The sequence below is a fragment of the Euprymna scolopes genome, chromosome 6 (genome assembly GCF_053919585.1).
Source record: "Euprymna scolopes isolate OS-2025 chromosome 6, ASM5391958v1, whole genome shotgun sequence".
Taxonomy (NCBI): Eukaryota; Metazoa; Mollusca; class Cephalopoda; order Sepiida; family Sepiolidae; genus Euprymna; species Euprymna scolopes.
In genome coordinates, this window is record NC_136487.1 from 125,894,859 (window position 1) to 125,913,601 (window position 18,743).

The 18,743-nt window shown below is 30.8% G+C and overlaps 1 protein-coding gene across 1 annotated transcript in view; it reads right to left on the reverse strand.

Moving 5' to 3' along the window:
* Positions 1-16,548: 16,548 nt before the first annotated feature.
* Positions 16,549-18,743, reverse strand: part of LOC145277943 (exocyst complex component 2-like) — a 164,473-nt gene continuing 162,278 nt past the window's right edge. The window contains exon 29 of the mRNA XM_080130027.1: positions 16,549-16,721. Coding sequence (XP_079986153.1) covers positions 16,628-16,721 — 94 coding nt within the window. The 3' untranslated portion in view covers positions 16,549-16,627. The remainder of the gene's footprint in view (positions 16,722-18,743) is intronic.

Here is an 18,743-nt window from a genome sequence, read left to right on the forward strand (position 1 = left end):
CATCTGTACAGAATCAGTGTATAAGAAAATAAAAATAAAAACAAAAAAATACAGAATTCACAGTTTTATTTATTAGTCTTTGTTCAGCATTTGGTTGGATATTTAAAAGCATGTGTCAATATATTATTTTTTGTTTCTTTTTCTTTTCACTGGGGATTGATAATTTTCAGAGAACCTGTCTCCTTCCTCAGTTAAGAATGAAATTTATACATTAGTTTCAAAAGTGTGCATTTGGTAAAAAACAAAAAACAAAAAAACAAAACAAAACAAAAAAAAAACGCGTTCATCTGATTAAAACTTTGATAGTATACAATATATAATTCTCAATATTATTGATAAATAAATATTCAGCATATTTTGATTTGATGAAACATTTCGAAAGTAGAGACGCTGCCTTCAACAGAAAGACTGGTGAATTTTAGTGAGTGAATAATAGTAATAATTTGAAAATAAAGAAGCTTATTATTCTTAATTATGCAAGAAAAATGTCTTAAAAGATATGTCATAGTTAATGGATTTTTAAAATAAATCAGAGTAATGGTTATGACTCAATGGGTCAGATGTACATCTTTTATATATATATATATATATATATATATATATATACTAAATTACCCGTGACTCGTTGGATCATTCTGTTATATTAGCTATAGAAATAATGTATGAGCGTGACACTTGTGACATAAAGAAAATAGTTTTTGTGACATAACAGAAATATTTCTATGAAAGTATATTAAAATGTAAAAAGAATATAGATTTCTATGAGTCGTTCTGTTTATAATTGTTTATTTTTTAAAAAGAAACTTAGAGCCATTGAATTATAAGTGGTTTTCCATACTTATAGGTAAATGTAAACTGAACAGATACCATAATACTTAAAGTTAAATTCAAATTTTGATATATCTTTTAATTTAAACGCCCCCCCCCCCAAAAAAACAATTGGGACGCTGAAAACGTACACAGTAAAACAATACGTTTTATTGTTGCGTTGATTATTCATTTGTAACACAATTAAAAAAAAACATATTTTCGGGGTTATTTATTTATGTTGGTAGTGTAGAAGAAAATAATAATTTCTAAATAATAACGTTAATATTTCAGTGCACGGGTCAAATTCTGAAAAAGTAGCGATTTGTGTTTATTTGGTTACAATGTTATGGGTTTATATTTATGTAAGTATGCGCAACCGGACGTCGTAAACTGGAGGTGGGTTACAACATCCGTTACAAGGTACAAGGTCATTTGAGCTTTTTTAATCATATATATACACACACACACACACACATACACACACACACACACACTAGAAGAATATCTATCTCAGAACAGGTTTAAGGAATACATATAGCATTAGTTTTTAATTTTTAATATTTTTGGAGGAAGGGCACGGTATTAGAGGCACACTACTTAAATAGTAAAGTTAAAAAAAAAAAAATAATGATGTGTCCACGTTATTCACCATGTTGTCTACAGTATGTATCCCATGATTTATAATAAGTTCATTAGTTTAGGAGTTTATCTCACACATACATATTAATGCTTGTGATCACACACCAATCTGGTTAAATTTTTATAACATAATTCAAAATTTAATGTAGGGCAATTCTTTTTACTGTTATGTTTTTTTTTTTTTGTATCTAGTTTATTAAAAAAAAAAAAAAAAAAAAAAGAAAATGGGCGTAGGGTTTGGAAAAGTTTACAAATAAAATAATGTACTCACATTACTCATCATATTGCTTAAAATATATATATTCTATAATTCATTATTTTAGGGGAGAATCATGTACATAGAAACAGATCAAAATATATAGATGAGAAGTGACAGTGACTGAGTGGTTAATGACACGGACTTGTGATTTGAGTCTGTCAAGATCGAACACAGTTTGTTCCACAGAAACCCTTTCACATAAGAATTCTGACTAGAAAGATATCAGAGAAACCAATGCCAACAATAATCACCTGATTCACACAAAATGAACATATACAGATACCTAACACACACACACACACATATATATATTAGTGATGGGACGATTTCAATGTTTTTTTTTTTTTAAATATTTACTAATTTATCATTATTACCCGCAATGGAAGATTTTACTTAAAACAAAGTCAAATAAAAAAAAGACAATTAAAAGAATCGATTCGGCGTTGGAAAATAGGCACCAATATTTCCGATTCTCCCAAATGTTCCGATTTTTATGATTCCCAATTCCGACTAATCGTCCCAACACTAATATGTATGCATATATACTTTCTATTTGTTTTTACATAAGCGGTAATATGTTGCTACACAGTCATGAGCACATTTCAGTCAGCTAGTTACTAGCAACCTCTAGCAATTCAGCTTATAGGAAAGCAAGCTTGCCAACTTTGCTTTTATATAAGCTGTATCGCCTGAAGAGGTCGCTAGTCGCTAATAACTAGCTGTCCGAAACATGCTCATGAATGTGTAGCGAGATATTACTGCTTATGTAAAAATAAATAGAAAGTATATCTTGGCCTACTTCGGTATTGAGCACTCTTGTATTAACCTCGTTAAACTTTATTGGTTGCTTAACCTCTGGAAAATATTGACCTTATATTTTATCTCTCTCTCTCTCTCTATATATATATATATATATGCAATTATGGTATCAAAGAGTATATCTTTAACAAAAACTTATCAAGACAGGAAAAGCTCACTATTGTTAAAAGGAGCAATTAACTATAGATATTAAGTAAAAGATAATAAAAGTTACATGTAACTTTTTAATCACATACTAACAATAAGTAAACATGAAAGAGAAAAAAGCAAAAAGAAAAAGAAACCTTTTTAGGCCATGCCATTTCCAAGCTACATGCTCCTCATCAGAAGAGGAGAAGGCAGAAAATTTTATTAAATGTAAATAAATATATATATATTTTGGTTAATTCTGGCCTTTTTCCACTTCTGATGAGAAGCATTTAGCTTCGAAATACCATGGCCTAAAAAGGTTTCTTTTTTTTTTTCTTCTTTCTCTTATTGTTTTGATGATGTAACTTTTATTATTCATCTTTTACTTTACTGTTGAACTCTCTTCCGTTACCCCTTTTTCAGCTGACTACAATTTGGTTGTCTTCAAGTTCAACATAAACAAATTCTTGATGAACTGTCCCACTAAATGATCCAATTTACCTACTACTTTCTACTACTAGCCATTAAGAAATTATCCCATTGACTACTGTACACTCAATAACTCTTATCCTCAAGTGGCCTCCGGGCCTTGATAAGTGGTGACCCCTGTGTAATATATATACACACTAGGAGAATACACTTTTTGCATCATTTTTATATCCTCTTATAAAGATTAAAAGTCAAGATATAATAAATCAAAATCCATGTAATTAATACAAGATATATTAGGTTGTACTCCTAAATCTTTTTTTAATTACTCCAAAGGAACTCAAATTTGGGAAATGTGTATTAATTGATGCCTAATATGTAATGTTAATATTTTACAAAACTTGGTGAAGGGCTTCCACTTTGTTTAGCCTCTTTGCATAAAACTAAACACAGCTCACATTTCTACCCTTTCTAGCAATCATTTTTCTAAATTTATAATAATCAGTTTAGGAGTGAACCCGGTACATAAAAAAAAACAAAAAAAAACTATTCCCCATACCTATGCATATATATGAAAAAAAAAAAAAAAAATAAAAACTTCATAAACACATCACACATGAATTTTAATGTTTATGTTTTGCTTGGAAAAAAGAAAAAAAAAATTCTTTTCACGTCACAAACGCACCACATATTTTCAAATATTGATTTTTATGCTTTCCTTCAAATTGATCATCTTGTGAAAATCTTGAAATAAAGACGAAACATTGATGAATATAAGCAATTTTCACTTTTCTTTTATATAAATAGAATTGTAAAGATGAATGTAAGTGTTCTCTTTAAAATTGGAATCTATCAAGATAATAAAAAGCTGAATATACTAGGTAGAGCAATAAATTGATAATTTTTTTCTGAATGTTTATAATCTGAAGAAAAGTGCATATCTTTGAAAATCAATGAATTAAGGATTTCTCACAGATATAATTTCTTTATTTGAATTTGAGGGATTAATAAATATTCCATTTTATTTTTATTATATATATATATATATATATATATATATATATATATATATATATATATATATTTATTGCTTTAACAAAAACCAAGACTTCAAAGAATGGGTTGATAGCAACAAATAGTGTATTTCATAGTTAGTTACAATTGTTTTAAGACTATTTGAACAAATTCAAACATTATGTCGTTTGAAAATTTTCACAAAAACAGCCTTTCTTAAAACAATATATGAATGCTCAATTATGAAATATGATAATTTTGTAGCTTACAGTTTAAGTCATCTCTTTTTAGCTTAAAATTTATTGGTATATGAACAATTACTGAATTATATAAACCCAGTAAAATTCGAAATACTACAAATAAGACATATATATATATATATTCCAGGTTGAATGTATTCAAGAGTGATAACTAATGAATTTAATGAGGTTATTAAGAGTGCTCAATAAAAGAAGAGCAAAATATATTTTTATTAATATAAACGAATTTACATGGTTGTGACACTAGTCATGCTAATGTTTCAGACAAATGGTCGGTTAAAACCAGAAGTCTTCATCAGGTGACATAATAAATGGTTGCTTTCTACAGAAGTTTTGAGGATTAATTTCTTCTGTAAAAAGAAACCATTTATTAGGTCATCTGATGAGGACTTCTGGTTTTAACCCACCATTTGTCTGAAAGCATTAGCATTGTCGTGACCATGTAAATTTGTATACAAGTCAGTCTTCCTGTTAAATAGAGCATATCTACTTCCAAAAAAGTCCATTGAATAAAATATACAACTAAAGCTTTGTGAAAAAAAAAAAAAAATAATAATAAAAGGATTCTGAAATTTGCTGTTTTCAGAAATTACTGGCCCTTTTTTTTTTTTTTTTTTAATAATTATACTTCTTTGTTAATCAAAAAAAGGCGACATTGTTTGAAATAGATTAGTACTGACCATAAAGCATCAACAAGTACAGACAAATATTTCACAACCCTGTATTTATCACAAGCAGTGATCCGCAACTGTGACATATTCAAACGGACCATTTTTAAAAATTGTTTTATTTACCTGTCTTGATTCTTGATTCATTGCGAAAGCATCTGATTAAATAATTACACTGTGCGTTTCTAAACAATCACACTGCCATGAAAATAGCGTCTCATTATTTGCTAAATAGCCCAATTTTTGGCATCAGTACTGCAAGTCTCGTAAGCACTTAGAATCTCAGTGCATTTCTATGACAAACAAGTAGGTTTTGCTTTATTTTTTAATGGTTCCTTAAGACATGAATGTATAATACGTTTCTGTCATCTGATTTAGGTATATCATTGACTACGTTTGACTCTTTTTCATGAACATTTTTTTTTTTTGACAGATTTTGTAAAAAAAGTTATTATTCCCAGATCTGTAATTTATTAAACTACAAATCAATTTTCATCGTAGTTTAACATAGGGATCAGAACGGGTCTGCCGAAACCATGGCCAACAAAGTCATGGATTCGGTAACAAAATTTCAGATGTGTTAAATTCTAATTGAAAAGTCCTCGATTATATTTGAAAGAAATGGTCAACTGGATTCATTGAACTACCTACCAAACTTCAGCAAAACGATACTCAACTGTTCATATGCGAGGGTCGTTCCAAAAGTAAAGCCTCTTATTTTCCTTTAACTCAAGAAGTTTAAGAGCTACGAAGATGGGAGTGGTACTATTAAAACGAGCTACCTTTTGTGCTCCAGAATTTATTTTAGCACATAGTTACCACCATTCTCAGTGTATTTTTGCCAGGAATTCAATGACACATCTCTGCTTCTTATGCACGTCCATGACAGGAGTTGCTTTCTTTGAGTCTCACATTGTCAATATCTGCAACAGAGAGATGAAGTTTTCAGGTCAAAAATGCATAAGTTCAGTTATCATAACAATGCGATTTGCAGTCCTCTCTGATCTATTCAGGTGGAATAAAAAAGAGGAGGCACAACTTTTGGAACACGCCTCAAATCAAATGGATTGACTCATTAAAGAAGCTACAGAGATATTGGTTGTCATTGGATTTTATTACAAGTCAACCATTGTGGGATAATTTTATGCTGAAATTGTACATTAGACCAGTTTGTAGATTAATTTGAAGAAATTTTTGTTGCGTATTTTTGGTTTTTGAAATTTTTGTTGCGTACAGTATTTAGTCTTCCAAAATGTCACTTCATGTTAAAAGTATGTGTTTCAGTTGAAGTTTTATTTTCTCTCTTATACAACAGCAAAAGTTGTATGCACCAACTGTTTCTGACCAATGAGAACAGTTGATATTACTTCCCTCCCCCCAAAAATGTGACACAAGGGTGGGGATTGAAAAGTCAATACACAACAACAAAAAAATGCCAGAGCAACCCTGTTGGAATTCCTTAATATGTGCACTTCAGATGATTAGCAATAAACTAACCCCTTTTCCAAACAGAGGAGGTAAAACCTGGGAGAGCGCACCTCTTAGAAGTGTACAGAAACATACCTCAGCCTGACAGATGCAATGTTACAACTTTAAGAATGTCCCAGACTTTGTTGGACTGATTGTCGAAGATGTACCGTTAACTCGTATAGATCATGCATTTGAATGATTTGTAGATTAATTTGGAGAGATTTTGTCACGTACAGTATCTAGTTTTCCCCAAATGGTCACTCATTTGATATTAGCCACTTAATACTGTTGCTTAACTTTGATGATCTAATGGGAACTGGTGTGTTAATGTGACTATAACAATATACAGACCTTGAGATTAAACACTGAATCAGTTTGTCACCCTCTAAACAATCTGGACGTGAATATGCTTCAGCTAGGATACCTCAATGCAATTTAGCCCATTCAGTACCAAAAGGCTGCAAGCAGTCTAAATGAGATAATTCTAGCAGTAGAAACTGAAACTACAAAGATCGACATTGAACATGGTGGGATCGTTCTACCACTTCAGAAAGCATCTTACCCATGACGCAATCCTCTACCTGTACAAGAATCAAATATGGCCTAAAATGGAGTACTGTTGCCACATATGAGATGAAGCGCCTAAAAGCACTCTTGTCTGTCATGACATGGTACAAAACTGTCTTCGAAATTTAGTGGGTGTTGCCCTTTTCACCTTCCTACTCCATTTTTTCTCACAAAAGAGAGGTTGTGAGTCTTTGTTCTATCGATATAGCTAATGGTAGGTGTTCGACTGAGCTCCAATCTATGGTCCTTCCCCATAAAACGTTCACAACAAATACTTGTCTGGTTAAAACAACCATCACCAAATTTCCTCACTCCCTATCTGTGCCCAAAACTAAGCAAAAATTCCATGAGCAGAGTTTCTTTCCTAGAACTGTCCATTTGTGGAATGCAATACCATTTGCCTGCTCCCTGGCTGACTATACCTTCAAGTCTAATGTGAATAAATTCCTATAGTTATCCATTTAGATAATCTAGCCCTCCCCAATTTTCACTGTGACTGATCTTGTCTCATCATCTACCTAGCCCCTAACCCATATTCTTGAGTGGCCTCTGGGACTTGATAAGTGGTGCCCTCCCACCTCTTTTTTTTTTTGCAACAGATTCTTTTGATTGACGGTTGTGATGACTACAATTTCGGTGGTAATGTATTTTTGGTACCGGGCTATTTTTAAATAGTTTTTTTCAGATTAAATTAAAGTTTTATGATATCTTTTTTATTCTGTGCTTTCACCTAACAATTTAATAATTGTTAGGTGAAAGCACAGGAAACTTACATAACACCCTCCCCATGTTAAGAATGGCTTTCGAAATAATAACGTTATTATTTCAGTACGGTGCCAAAAATACATAAGTAACCAAATTTCAGCATAAGTAAAAACAAAAAAAAAAAAAAAAAAAAAAAAAAAAAACGATTGAAAGAAATGATAAAATCTTAATTTTTCTTGATATTAAAAGGATTACAAAGTAGTAAGCTAATTTGTATTTGATAGATTATTTTGGTATTTTTTTGTGTTGTCTATTTCTTGTATCTCTACATTTTCAATTTTTTTTGTAGATTATGCAATATATTATATTCTATTAAAAGTATACGTTTGAGTTAAAGTTCTATTTTATCTCATCTACATCTAACTTAGTTAGCAGCGAAAAAAAAAAGGAGGTGACGGAGATGAAGTGGTTATTGGCACAAACTGACAATCAGGGAGTGTCAAGTTCAAATCCAGTTCCTTCCACTTAGGGATGTTGGCAACCTTCATGTGGTCCCTTCATAAGAACCTGAAGACTTTCTAGAAAAAAATTCTAACTAGAAAGACATGGGGGAAATGAATGCCAACATAAATGAATGAATAATGCTCAACAATTAACAGCAAAACTTGTATGCACTGTTTCTGACCAATGGCAAAAGTTGATATCTACTTTTATCTCACCACAAGATGTGACACAAGGGTGTAACAGTGAGTCTCGAAAAAACAGTGCACAAGACGTGTGCACACTGCCCAACAAAAAAATGTCTGAACAACCCTATTGAAATTCCTCAGTAGGGGCACTTCAGGCGATTAGCAATAAATTAACACCACTCCCAAAGAGAGAAGGTAAAGCCTGGGAAAGTTACCTCTTAGTTCTTCAACTGTACAGAACCATAACTCAGCCTGACAGATGCCAGGTCATCACCTACTCAAAAATGGCCCATACTGTTGTACTGATTGTCGAAGATGTATCCTTGACACGTATGAACAACACTAACTCAGATTGATCTTCTGACTTATTGGAAAAGTTGTATATGCCAACTATTTTTGATCAATGGTAAAATTTAAAATTAAAACAAAAGCTACTTGTTTGTATCAAAACGATCATTGCCTCCGTTCAGTCTCAAAAGATAATGGATACTCCTGTAAGAGTAGTTGCACATATAGTTGTGAGGCAAGGGTTGCGCAATCCTCAACCACACCTCTCCTAAATCAGCACTGTTTGAGTCCAATGACAAGAAGTCCAGGACGATTGGAAACAATTCCTAGATAAATGGAGAACACATACAACACCTGAAATTCTCAAATGGTCACCCATTTTAGTATTGACCAGGCTCAATGTTGCTTAAATTCGGTGATCTAATGTGATTATGCCGTATAATTGAAATGAACGAATAATGTAAATGTTTATGACTATCAGAATACCCAGGTAAATAATTAAGCGATTTAAAAATAAGATGCTTTTTTTATTTCCATGGCAGCATGATTTTAAGGAAACTTATTACATTCAGATGATTGGTTTGTGGGAAGGAGATAAGAGAGAGGAGTTTCCATTTAACTGGATGGGGAACAGTTGAAAGCAAAGAAAAATACATGAATTAGTAAGCAAGTCTCAGGTTCTTACCTTTTAACCATAAAGTTAGTTGAGAGATTTTTAAAGTCATACCCAAAAAAGCATTTAAGCTGACACATCAGACTTTGTTTCTTAAACAGTAATTTTCAATTGTTATACTGCATTATTGGCAATAAAATAATGTTCTTCGCTACAATTAAAAAAAAAAATACTTAATAAAATCCTAACGATTAATATTATAAAACATTTTAAATTAATCACAAAAGAGAAAACAAAAATTATTTTAAAATCAAAATTGACAAGAAGAATAACTCATATTTTGAATTAAAGCATATAAAATCAATTGTTTTCCTTAGAATTAGACTTTTGTTTTGTTTCACGTAAAAGTTTTAAAAATATTTGAATACATAAAAATTAAAAATATATCAATACATTCCAGGCAATGCTAGGTATTTACAACTAGTTATAATAAAGGTTATATGTGCCCAGCTAAAATCATAATATATATATATATATATAGTGAGTAAATGACAAAAAAACTATATTCCAAAATTCATGATGTTGACCATCTTATAATTTACTCCTTTAATTCAGTTCACATTTACAATTCTTGACAGTATCTGTTTCATAGCACAAAATCAATCACTTAATTATAATATCAATTACTGAATCTATTTGCCCTTAACTCATCAGAAGAAATAGCAACATTCAATCCAGCAAAAGGAAATAAAGTGTGTTTTGACATGACTAAAATCCAAAAATTGGAAGAGAAGCTGCAAATACCTTATATGTTTCAATCACGCCATTTTGACGGATTGATTGTTGCTATTTCTTCTGATGAGTTAAGGGCATAATAGATTCACTGATTGATATAATAATTAAGTGATTGTTTTTGTGCTATGAAACAGATACTGTCAAGAATTGTAAATGTGAACTGAATTAAAGGAATAAATTATAAGATGGTCAACATCATTAACTTGGGAATATAGAATTTTGTCATTTATTCACTATATTGCTCTGTAATTACATTGAGCTTCTTAAATAAGGATTAGTATATATTATAAGAAAATATATTTCCACAGAAATATATATATATATATATATTAGACGATTCCAATGAAGAGATCTATCAGATATTAGCAGAAACGGATACAAAAATGAAAGAAGGTTTTCAATTTCAAATCTTATTTGCCCTCTGTCACTTGATGTTGAGGTTCTTATAATATTAGGAAGATCTGCTCTTCAAATAATCACAAATGAAGATTCTCAACTTTATTTTTAAAACATGGGAAAAAAATCGTCATTGGAATCAATTCTGTTCTGAATAAATCTTAAATTTAATATTGATAGACTTCTGTTTTTTTTTTAATTGCTTTTGTTTGTTTTTAGTATCATCATCATTATTATTATTTATAATTTTTTATTTAAGTTTATTTATATATTCATTGTTTTATTTTTTAATTAAATTATATCAGATCTATTTCTTTTTTTTTTCTTTAGTTAAGTAATAAAGACAATATACGAGTTGTCTCCCATGCGCTGATGTTAAAAAAAAAGAAAAACAAAAGAACAAACCTAGCTGCACCTGCATCTAGTTATTTGTATTTTTTTTTTTTTTACGTCTTACAAAAATTTATGGATTAATTCAATATCTTTGCAACGATCTTTTCTGTTCTCCACAGACCGTTTTCAGAAAAAAATGAAACGTTGCTAATCTTTCAATTATTACTTTCATAGAAAATGCTTGACCAAGCTTCAATCCCTAGTTTCTCCAAGTCAGACATTCACAGCAAGAACTGATAGTCTACCACAACTGCAAAGGCCTTTTTTTCTCCATTCGCCTAACATCAAATGAAATTTCCAAGAATTTATAGCAAACACATTGCCACAGGATTGCTTTCCTGTGAGCTACAACATGGTCATCTTCAAATCCAATGCCAATACTTCTCATAAGCCGTTCTAACAGTAATCATATTTCATTCATTTATTTATTTCCTTATTGTTAATTTTCTCATAATATTCATCATCATTGAACTAATCTATTCATCGCATTAATCCTTTTGATAAATGGTGATTGATGAAATAAAATGAAATAAAAATGAAGGGCATATGTTAACCAAGTCCAGTTTTTTTCCATCACAGTTGTAATATTTTTGGTATAATAAATGGGGTATGGTTACAGAATATTGCAAAGTTCTATTTATAGAGAGGGATGAAAGGAATTGATCAATCAAATGGAGCTGTGCTCTGCTAGCAACCAATCAGAAATTGGGATCATGCCATAAATATACTGAATCTTTAAAGAATTCTCACAGTTTTTCGTTCTTCTTCACATGAGAAGAAACTGCCCAGGACTTCTTTGGATTGGTTACCTACTGGAAACTTTTTTTTTTCTTCATCACAACTAAAAAAAAAAAAAAAAAAAAAAATCACCCTGATAAAAGTCTGGATTCGGTTTGGGATTGGAATCCAAGTGTATCCAGACATGTTCTGATGATGTTTATTGCTGCAGGTTTTGGAAAATGGTCAATGCTACGATTCAATCACTGAGTTGTATTGACAACCGCATTATTATTTTAAAACTGATAAAAGTCTGCGGATTGAATATGACCTGTTTTATGCAATATATGCATCAAGAGTGCCCAGGGTTGGCAGCCTTGTGCCATACTTAGTAAAAAAGTAAAAGGAATATTGATCTTTAAAGCATCATACGGACATATAAATCACAGATTACACAAGCAGAGTAGTGAATGGAATTAAAAGATCAAGTGGTTACATTCGGGCATATGCGTGGAAAAAAATTAGAATCAACCTCTTTTTCTTTCAGGCACCAGTCAAATCAGTTCCTGAAATTTCACGCTCTCTCATTGTTCTGCTTTAGTTCAGGCACACAACCTATGAAGATAAATTTAAGAAGGCAATAAAATGCTATAGTTTAGTTTCCTAAGGCCAAATTGGAGTTATTCTATCATTCTACCATATGGATAGTCAGCATTACAACATGTACACTTTAGAATACATTTACCCCCAACACAATCACGTGAAAAAAAAAAAAAAAAAAAATGGCAGGATTACTTAGTGATGATTCTGTTCATGATTAAATTTTCAATGTGTTGTTGCTTTTTTTTAAATGTCCGTTCTTTATAGATAAACTTGTGTTCTTAGTTCTGGTTCTTTTTATTCACATCTGCTTCTAAGATAAGTTCTCCAGGTACAATGTTTTTTTTTTTTGATGATTAATGGAAACTGATCTTAGGATCAACAAGAACCCTGTATGTAAAAGTATTTTTCCAAAGGAATTAAATTGAAACAACTTTTTTTTCTTTAAAAAAAACCCAAAAAACCCCAAAAAACACAGACCAATATTTAACACAAGTGGTTGGCAAAATAACTTAAAGTATGCACCTTGTATTAAAAAAGCTATTTATGTCAAAGAAATAGTCAACCGACTGACTTGAAGAAGATATCTGATTGGTTAGTTTAGCCATGTGACATCAAAGAGAAAATTTAAGACTGAAATTAAATTCATTTGCTGCCAGAACTTAATCCAAACTTTCATTTTCCTTCCGAAATCACATGCAACTCAGAGTTAAGGAATTGGATTCCTTTAGTTAAGAAATGAAAGTTCTAGTTCCTTTTTCAAGAATTTACAAATCCAAAAAGGATTAAGAGAATTCATTACTCTTTGGTGCTCAAGATAGATAATGTTATTATTACTACAGCAACCTCTTAGCTGGTGTACTCTTGAGCATTTTTGAGTTCGACTTTGGGAACTTTGAATTATATCCTCTATTTCATTCAATCTAACGGAGTTTTATAGAATATGTGAAGAAGGACTTAGGACAGAAATACCCAGAAAAACCAAAATGAAACCACAAGTTCACCGAAAAATAACAGGAATAAGAATTCCTTGTTTAAAACAACAAAGACAGTAATGCATTTGTGCGTTTCTCGCCTCTACATAACTATTATTATTTTCTACATAACTATTATTATTTTATACATAACTATTATTATTTTATATTTTTATTATTAGTCAATTATTTACTGAAATAAAATATGCAGTAGCATCAAGTACCAAAAATAATTTTTAAAAAATCCAAGTTAAAAAAATAATTCAATTATGACATTAAATCTACCAGAATGCTTTCTGGTTCATTTATAAAGAAATCAAATGATTTTAATCTTTTGTTAATAATTACAAAAAAGAATTACTTTGAGACTGTTTGAAGTTTCAAAAGAATTTTGGAAGCATTTACAATGTTGAACAGAGAGTCGTTTTGGGCTTTAAAATTCGGTTATAGTCAACTAACATACTTGCTAACTTCTAGCGTGGTGCTATTTAAATGTGGTGACAAGGAAAATCAGTTCCTTCACTTTTATTGTTCTTCAATATTTCTTTTGTGAAACGATTTATTGAAATAGAATATGAGAAAAGAACATTATTGAAAAGTACGCAATAAAATTAACAAAAATTATAAAAAGATAAAAATAACATAATTAGTCTTTATTTGCACTTTTAATGACAAAATTAAAAAATAAAAGATTTTATTTTATTGGAAATTTTATAAGAAATATACTTATGAAATTATAAAATTTTTTTCAAATTTTAGAAATAAGTTTTTTTTATTTGAATTTATATAATAAATATATATGTTTATGAAAAGTATAAAAATAAAATTATTGAAATCAAAATAACAAAATTTCAAACATCATAAAAAAACGTATCCAATATATAATATTCCCAAAATAGTTTTCAAATATTTTAAGTGTTTTCAATAATTCTTTTAAAAAAGTGTAAAAAATGTTTTCAATAATTCTTTAAAAAAAATAAAACTAATTTAATAATTCTTAATTAAAATAAGATCAAAAAAGACCTTTTCAATTATTTTTAATTAAAAAGAAAGAACGATCGGAAAAACATAAAAACGAGTACATGCACAGAGGAGATATAGGCGTGAGAGAAAAAATGCGAAGGAAGTGATTTGCCCTGTCACTGCTTCCAGTAGTGCTATGCTGGAAGTTATAAAGTACATTAGCTGACTCTTAACCTAAAATTCTAAGTAAATCCTCATGTATTGAAAATGTTAAAAGCTATTTACATGTAATAATTTTATGCATAGTAGTGGGGCAGGTTATCTCAATATTCCATAAGAATCTTTCACTTAGTGATACAAGCACCAAAATTGGACAAATGACGTTCAGGACATACATTTTAAGAAAAGAACATTAGCCTTCAGAAAATTCAAGATGGCTGCCAGTTTTCAAGATGGCTGCAGAAGCAAACCTGACAAATTTCAATTTTGGTGCATGTATCACCAAATGAGAGATTGTTTCAGCAATCTGACGCACTATAGACAAAAGCAACATTAGTTAGTTACAGTATTATAACAATTCGGTTCAATTAATTTATTAACAAAATAATACTTAATTAAATTTAACTTTAAAAATACTATTAAAAAAAATTGGTAACAAAAAAAAAATGAAAGTAACAAGACTTCTGGTCAATGCCGGCTTAATACAGCTCATAATAAATATATTTTCAAAGAATATCCATATTAGTGTTGATGATGGTGATGATAATCATCATGACAATCTCAAGTCCTATGGAAATTTGTCCTGAGATGCTGTCAAAGTGCAACACTCACTATTAATTTTCACCAATATAGGATTTATTTACTCATATTTGGACAATACATTTTATATCATAACTAGCTTTATCTGACCAGTTTTGCTTGGTAATAGTAGTTTATTTCTATTTTTGTACTCATTACAATTTGATAAAAGTCCTTTCGTTTCTACCAGTGTTTTTCAATAATTTGTTAATATAAATTAAAAAAAAAGAAAAACAAAATATAGAATGACTTCTTGGGCAACGCCAGTTCAGTACAACTAATAATAAATATATTTTCAAAGAATGTTCGCTTATTACTGTAGTTGTTGATGATCATTATCAGCATCATCATAACAATTGTGAGTCCAATGGAAATTTGTCCTCATCAACATAAAATTTAATTACTTGTATTTTAACAATACATTTTACATTATAACTAGATGAGTTGCTCGGAGCAAAAGTAACCTATTTCTATTAAAACTTCTATCTCTCTGTCTCGTCCAACCAGCACATTCAACATTTTCCTTCCAAATTAGTACATAATAACACTGAAAAAAAAAAAAAAACAACAACAAAAAAAAAAACGACCCTCCTGATGAAACTTGGCCCAGTTGACTCTCCCCAGAGAATGACTAATTTAAAAATTCTTTTTTTTTTTTTTTTAGATATTATTCATCCAGGGTAACACCGATCAAGAATATACCAACTTTGTGGGTCTTTGTTTGGTACTTTTTGACTTTTAGCTGGCCATACAAACACACAGACAACTGCTCTTTATATAATAGGCTAGATATATCTACCCAGTGTTACCTCAGAGTTTTTTTTTTTTTTTTTTTTACTCATTTCAAATTTGACACTGCTACCAGAGGTCCTTCATAGTCCTTTCATTCCTATTAGCATTTTTCAATTGGAAAGTTAGCAGTAAAATTGAACACGTGACCTGACCATGATGTTAGTGACATTCTAATAAATTTAAATGGCAAATGCTAATTGTAAAAGTTTTGTTATTTAATAACATTTTTGCTTTTTCAAATTAGATATGAATGATGCGTATTTGCATATGCATGTAACCGTTTACTGCGTATTTATGCGTATATCGATTATGATTTGTTGCTATGTTATGGTTGCCTTGTTTTTATAGTTTTGTATTTGAAAATTATCAAATAAAGGCGTTTTATTATTATTATATTTATTAAAAGAATAAATAAATCTTTGGATTAATAATGATTAAGCACTAATTTTTCAGAATATAATTTTTTTTTTTTAAATGGCTTATTCAATTTTTTAAGGTGGAGTTCAGTTTGCTATTTAATTTTAGCATACCCCATTCTCCCCAAATATATATTTCCTGAGGACTCGCTCACAATTCTTTTAAAAATGTTGTTATAATAACTTAAAAAAAAAAAAAAAGAAAAAAAAAAGAAATTGACATTCTTATTTTATAATTAGTTTCTCTTCCATATTTGTCCCCAACCCTTCTCTCGGTGAGAGAGGAAGAGTAATCTTTTTCATCATCATCATCATCTCTCCCTTTCTTTTTTCCTTTCTCTTCCATTTCTTTTTTTTTCGTGTTCCTCTAGTTTTCTTCTCTTTCAACATCATTGCTTTCTTCCTCTTTGTCTTCCTCCTCCCCTCAGGCCACACTTTCATGAAGGTCTTCACAGTGGAAACACATGAGGTGAAACTGCATTTTAGACTTGAAATCATCCAAGAGATTGTCAACGATTCTGAAAATTAAAAAAGAAAATGGAGAAAAAAAGAACATATGAAGAGAAACGCAGGAAGCACCCCTCCCGCAAATTGTACAGAAAAAAGAAAATGGCAGTAAAGAATTAGAATATTTGATATTTTTTCAGTTTAATTTAACAATTTAGAAAACTATAACAAAAAAATACCCCCCCACGTTTATTTTTGCTTTAATATTATCCATTATATATATATATATATATATATATATATATATATATATATATACTAGCCTAGGTGCCCGGCATTGCCCAGGTGTTTGAATGTGTGTTAAAATCCGTCACCTCTGTCGAAAGTTTTAGGCAGACATACAAACATACATTTAAACAAACAGGTGAGATTTATATTATAGACTAGCGGGGGGTACCCGGCGATGCCCGGGTGTCTTGAGGACAGGTAAATCAAAACACCGGGGGGGAGGGTGTTAAATAATAATAAAAAAAATGTTTTGGTAGGTGAGTATGAGAATCGAACCCGTACCCTTGAGTTGGAAATCAATGTGTGAAAAAAAAAACAAACCGTGCTACGTTAACCATTGAGCCATGGCGACAGACAACCTTAAGCAGGTTTGAATTTATTTATTTAACTATAAAAACAGGCGTGCGCGATAAAAGTTAACTCTGCTGCTTCCATTTGACCTAATTAAGAAGGTCAAATAGAAGTCACGCTCGACGTTTTCCCTGGCGCAATGCTGAGAACGTTCGTTTGAGCTTAGTTTCAGTTTATTTATACTAAAAAGCCCAATCAACACGTGAGAAGCCAAAATAGCAATAATTTTGTAAAAGTCGACGTAAATAAATCTATAAGCTACATGCGTTCCCAAATCGTACATATTATTATCTAGAACCGATATACACAGTTTTAAGCGATAGTAACGACCCCGGGAGCATGTGCGAGAAAAGCCTTTTGAAGACATACACGAAATGGTCACACACATTTTGCCTTTTATATATATATATTAGCAGGGGGGGTACCCGGCGTTGCCCGGGTGTTTGTAGGTGTGTGTATGGGGGGGGGAGATAAGTAATAACCCTGAAATGATGTTAAAAAAATCGGAAAAACCAAAACAAAAAAAAACAAAACAAAAAAACAGAGAAAAAAAAAACCGCTGTGTGTATAGGGGGGGGGGGGAAGAAGTAAACTAAAGAATAAGCGAAGTAAAAAAATAAAGAAACGTTGCCCGCGTGTCTAAAGATGTAAAAGAAAAAAAAAATAGTTTTGGTCATGAGGCTGGATTGAACCCGGGAGCCTTGACGCGGAGGTGAAACAAACTCCAACCACTTAACCGTGTAGGCCAAGAGTAAGAGGAATTGATTATAGTGTTAAAATAAGGCTTATAAAGCGAGTGAAAGAGGTTTGATTGACAGATAGCCACTAAATGAGGTCATCGCGGGAGCGTTATGAGATGATGTAGCAGTATTTTATTTTTTTTGTTTTACTTCACATTAGCGTTTTTAAATTACGTATTTCGTTTCCTGTCTAGACATCTCTCTCTCTATCTGTCTGTGTGTCTCTCTCTCTCTCTCTCACTTCGTCTTCCTTACTCTAAAGACTTACTAAAAAAGAAAATGGTGTCTGGCTGTTTTTTTTTTGTAAAAACTTCGATCGCTAATATTTTTTGTTAGCGTATTTTTTTTTTACTTCACATTTTTGGCTTGTTATTTTTCGTTTAACTATCGTATCTAACTATTTTTAATGTGCTAATAACTTTGGTAACGTTGTCATAGCGTAGAAGTTCATAGTTTAGCTTGTGTAAGGGTTAAATTTTTTTTTACTGATAACAACATGTTTTTTAAATTCAGACTGCCATTAGAGCTTGCTGACGTCAAGATCACCTGACATGACTCAGCGGGTTTTAAATACAAGTTGACCCAAAATAAACGGCCCCGTGTATACTTTATGTAGAAGAGTTGGCGCCCGTATTTTTTTTGGGCAGTTATAAAGATTTAAAAATATGTAATGTTTAACATTAAAATGTCACTCCCCCCCCCCTGCAGAAAATC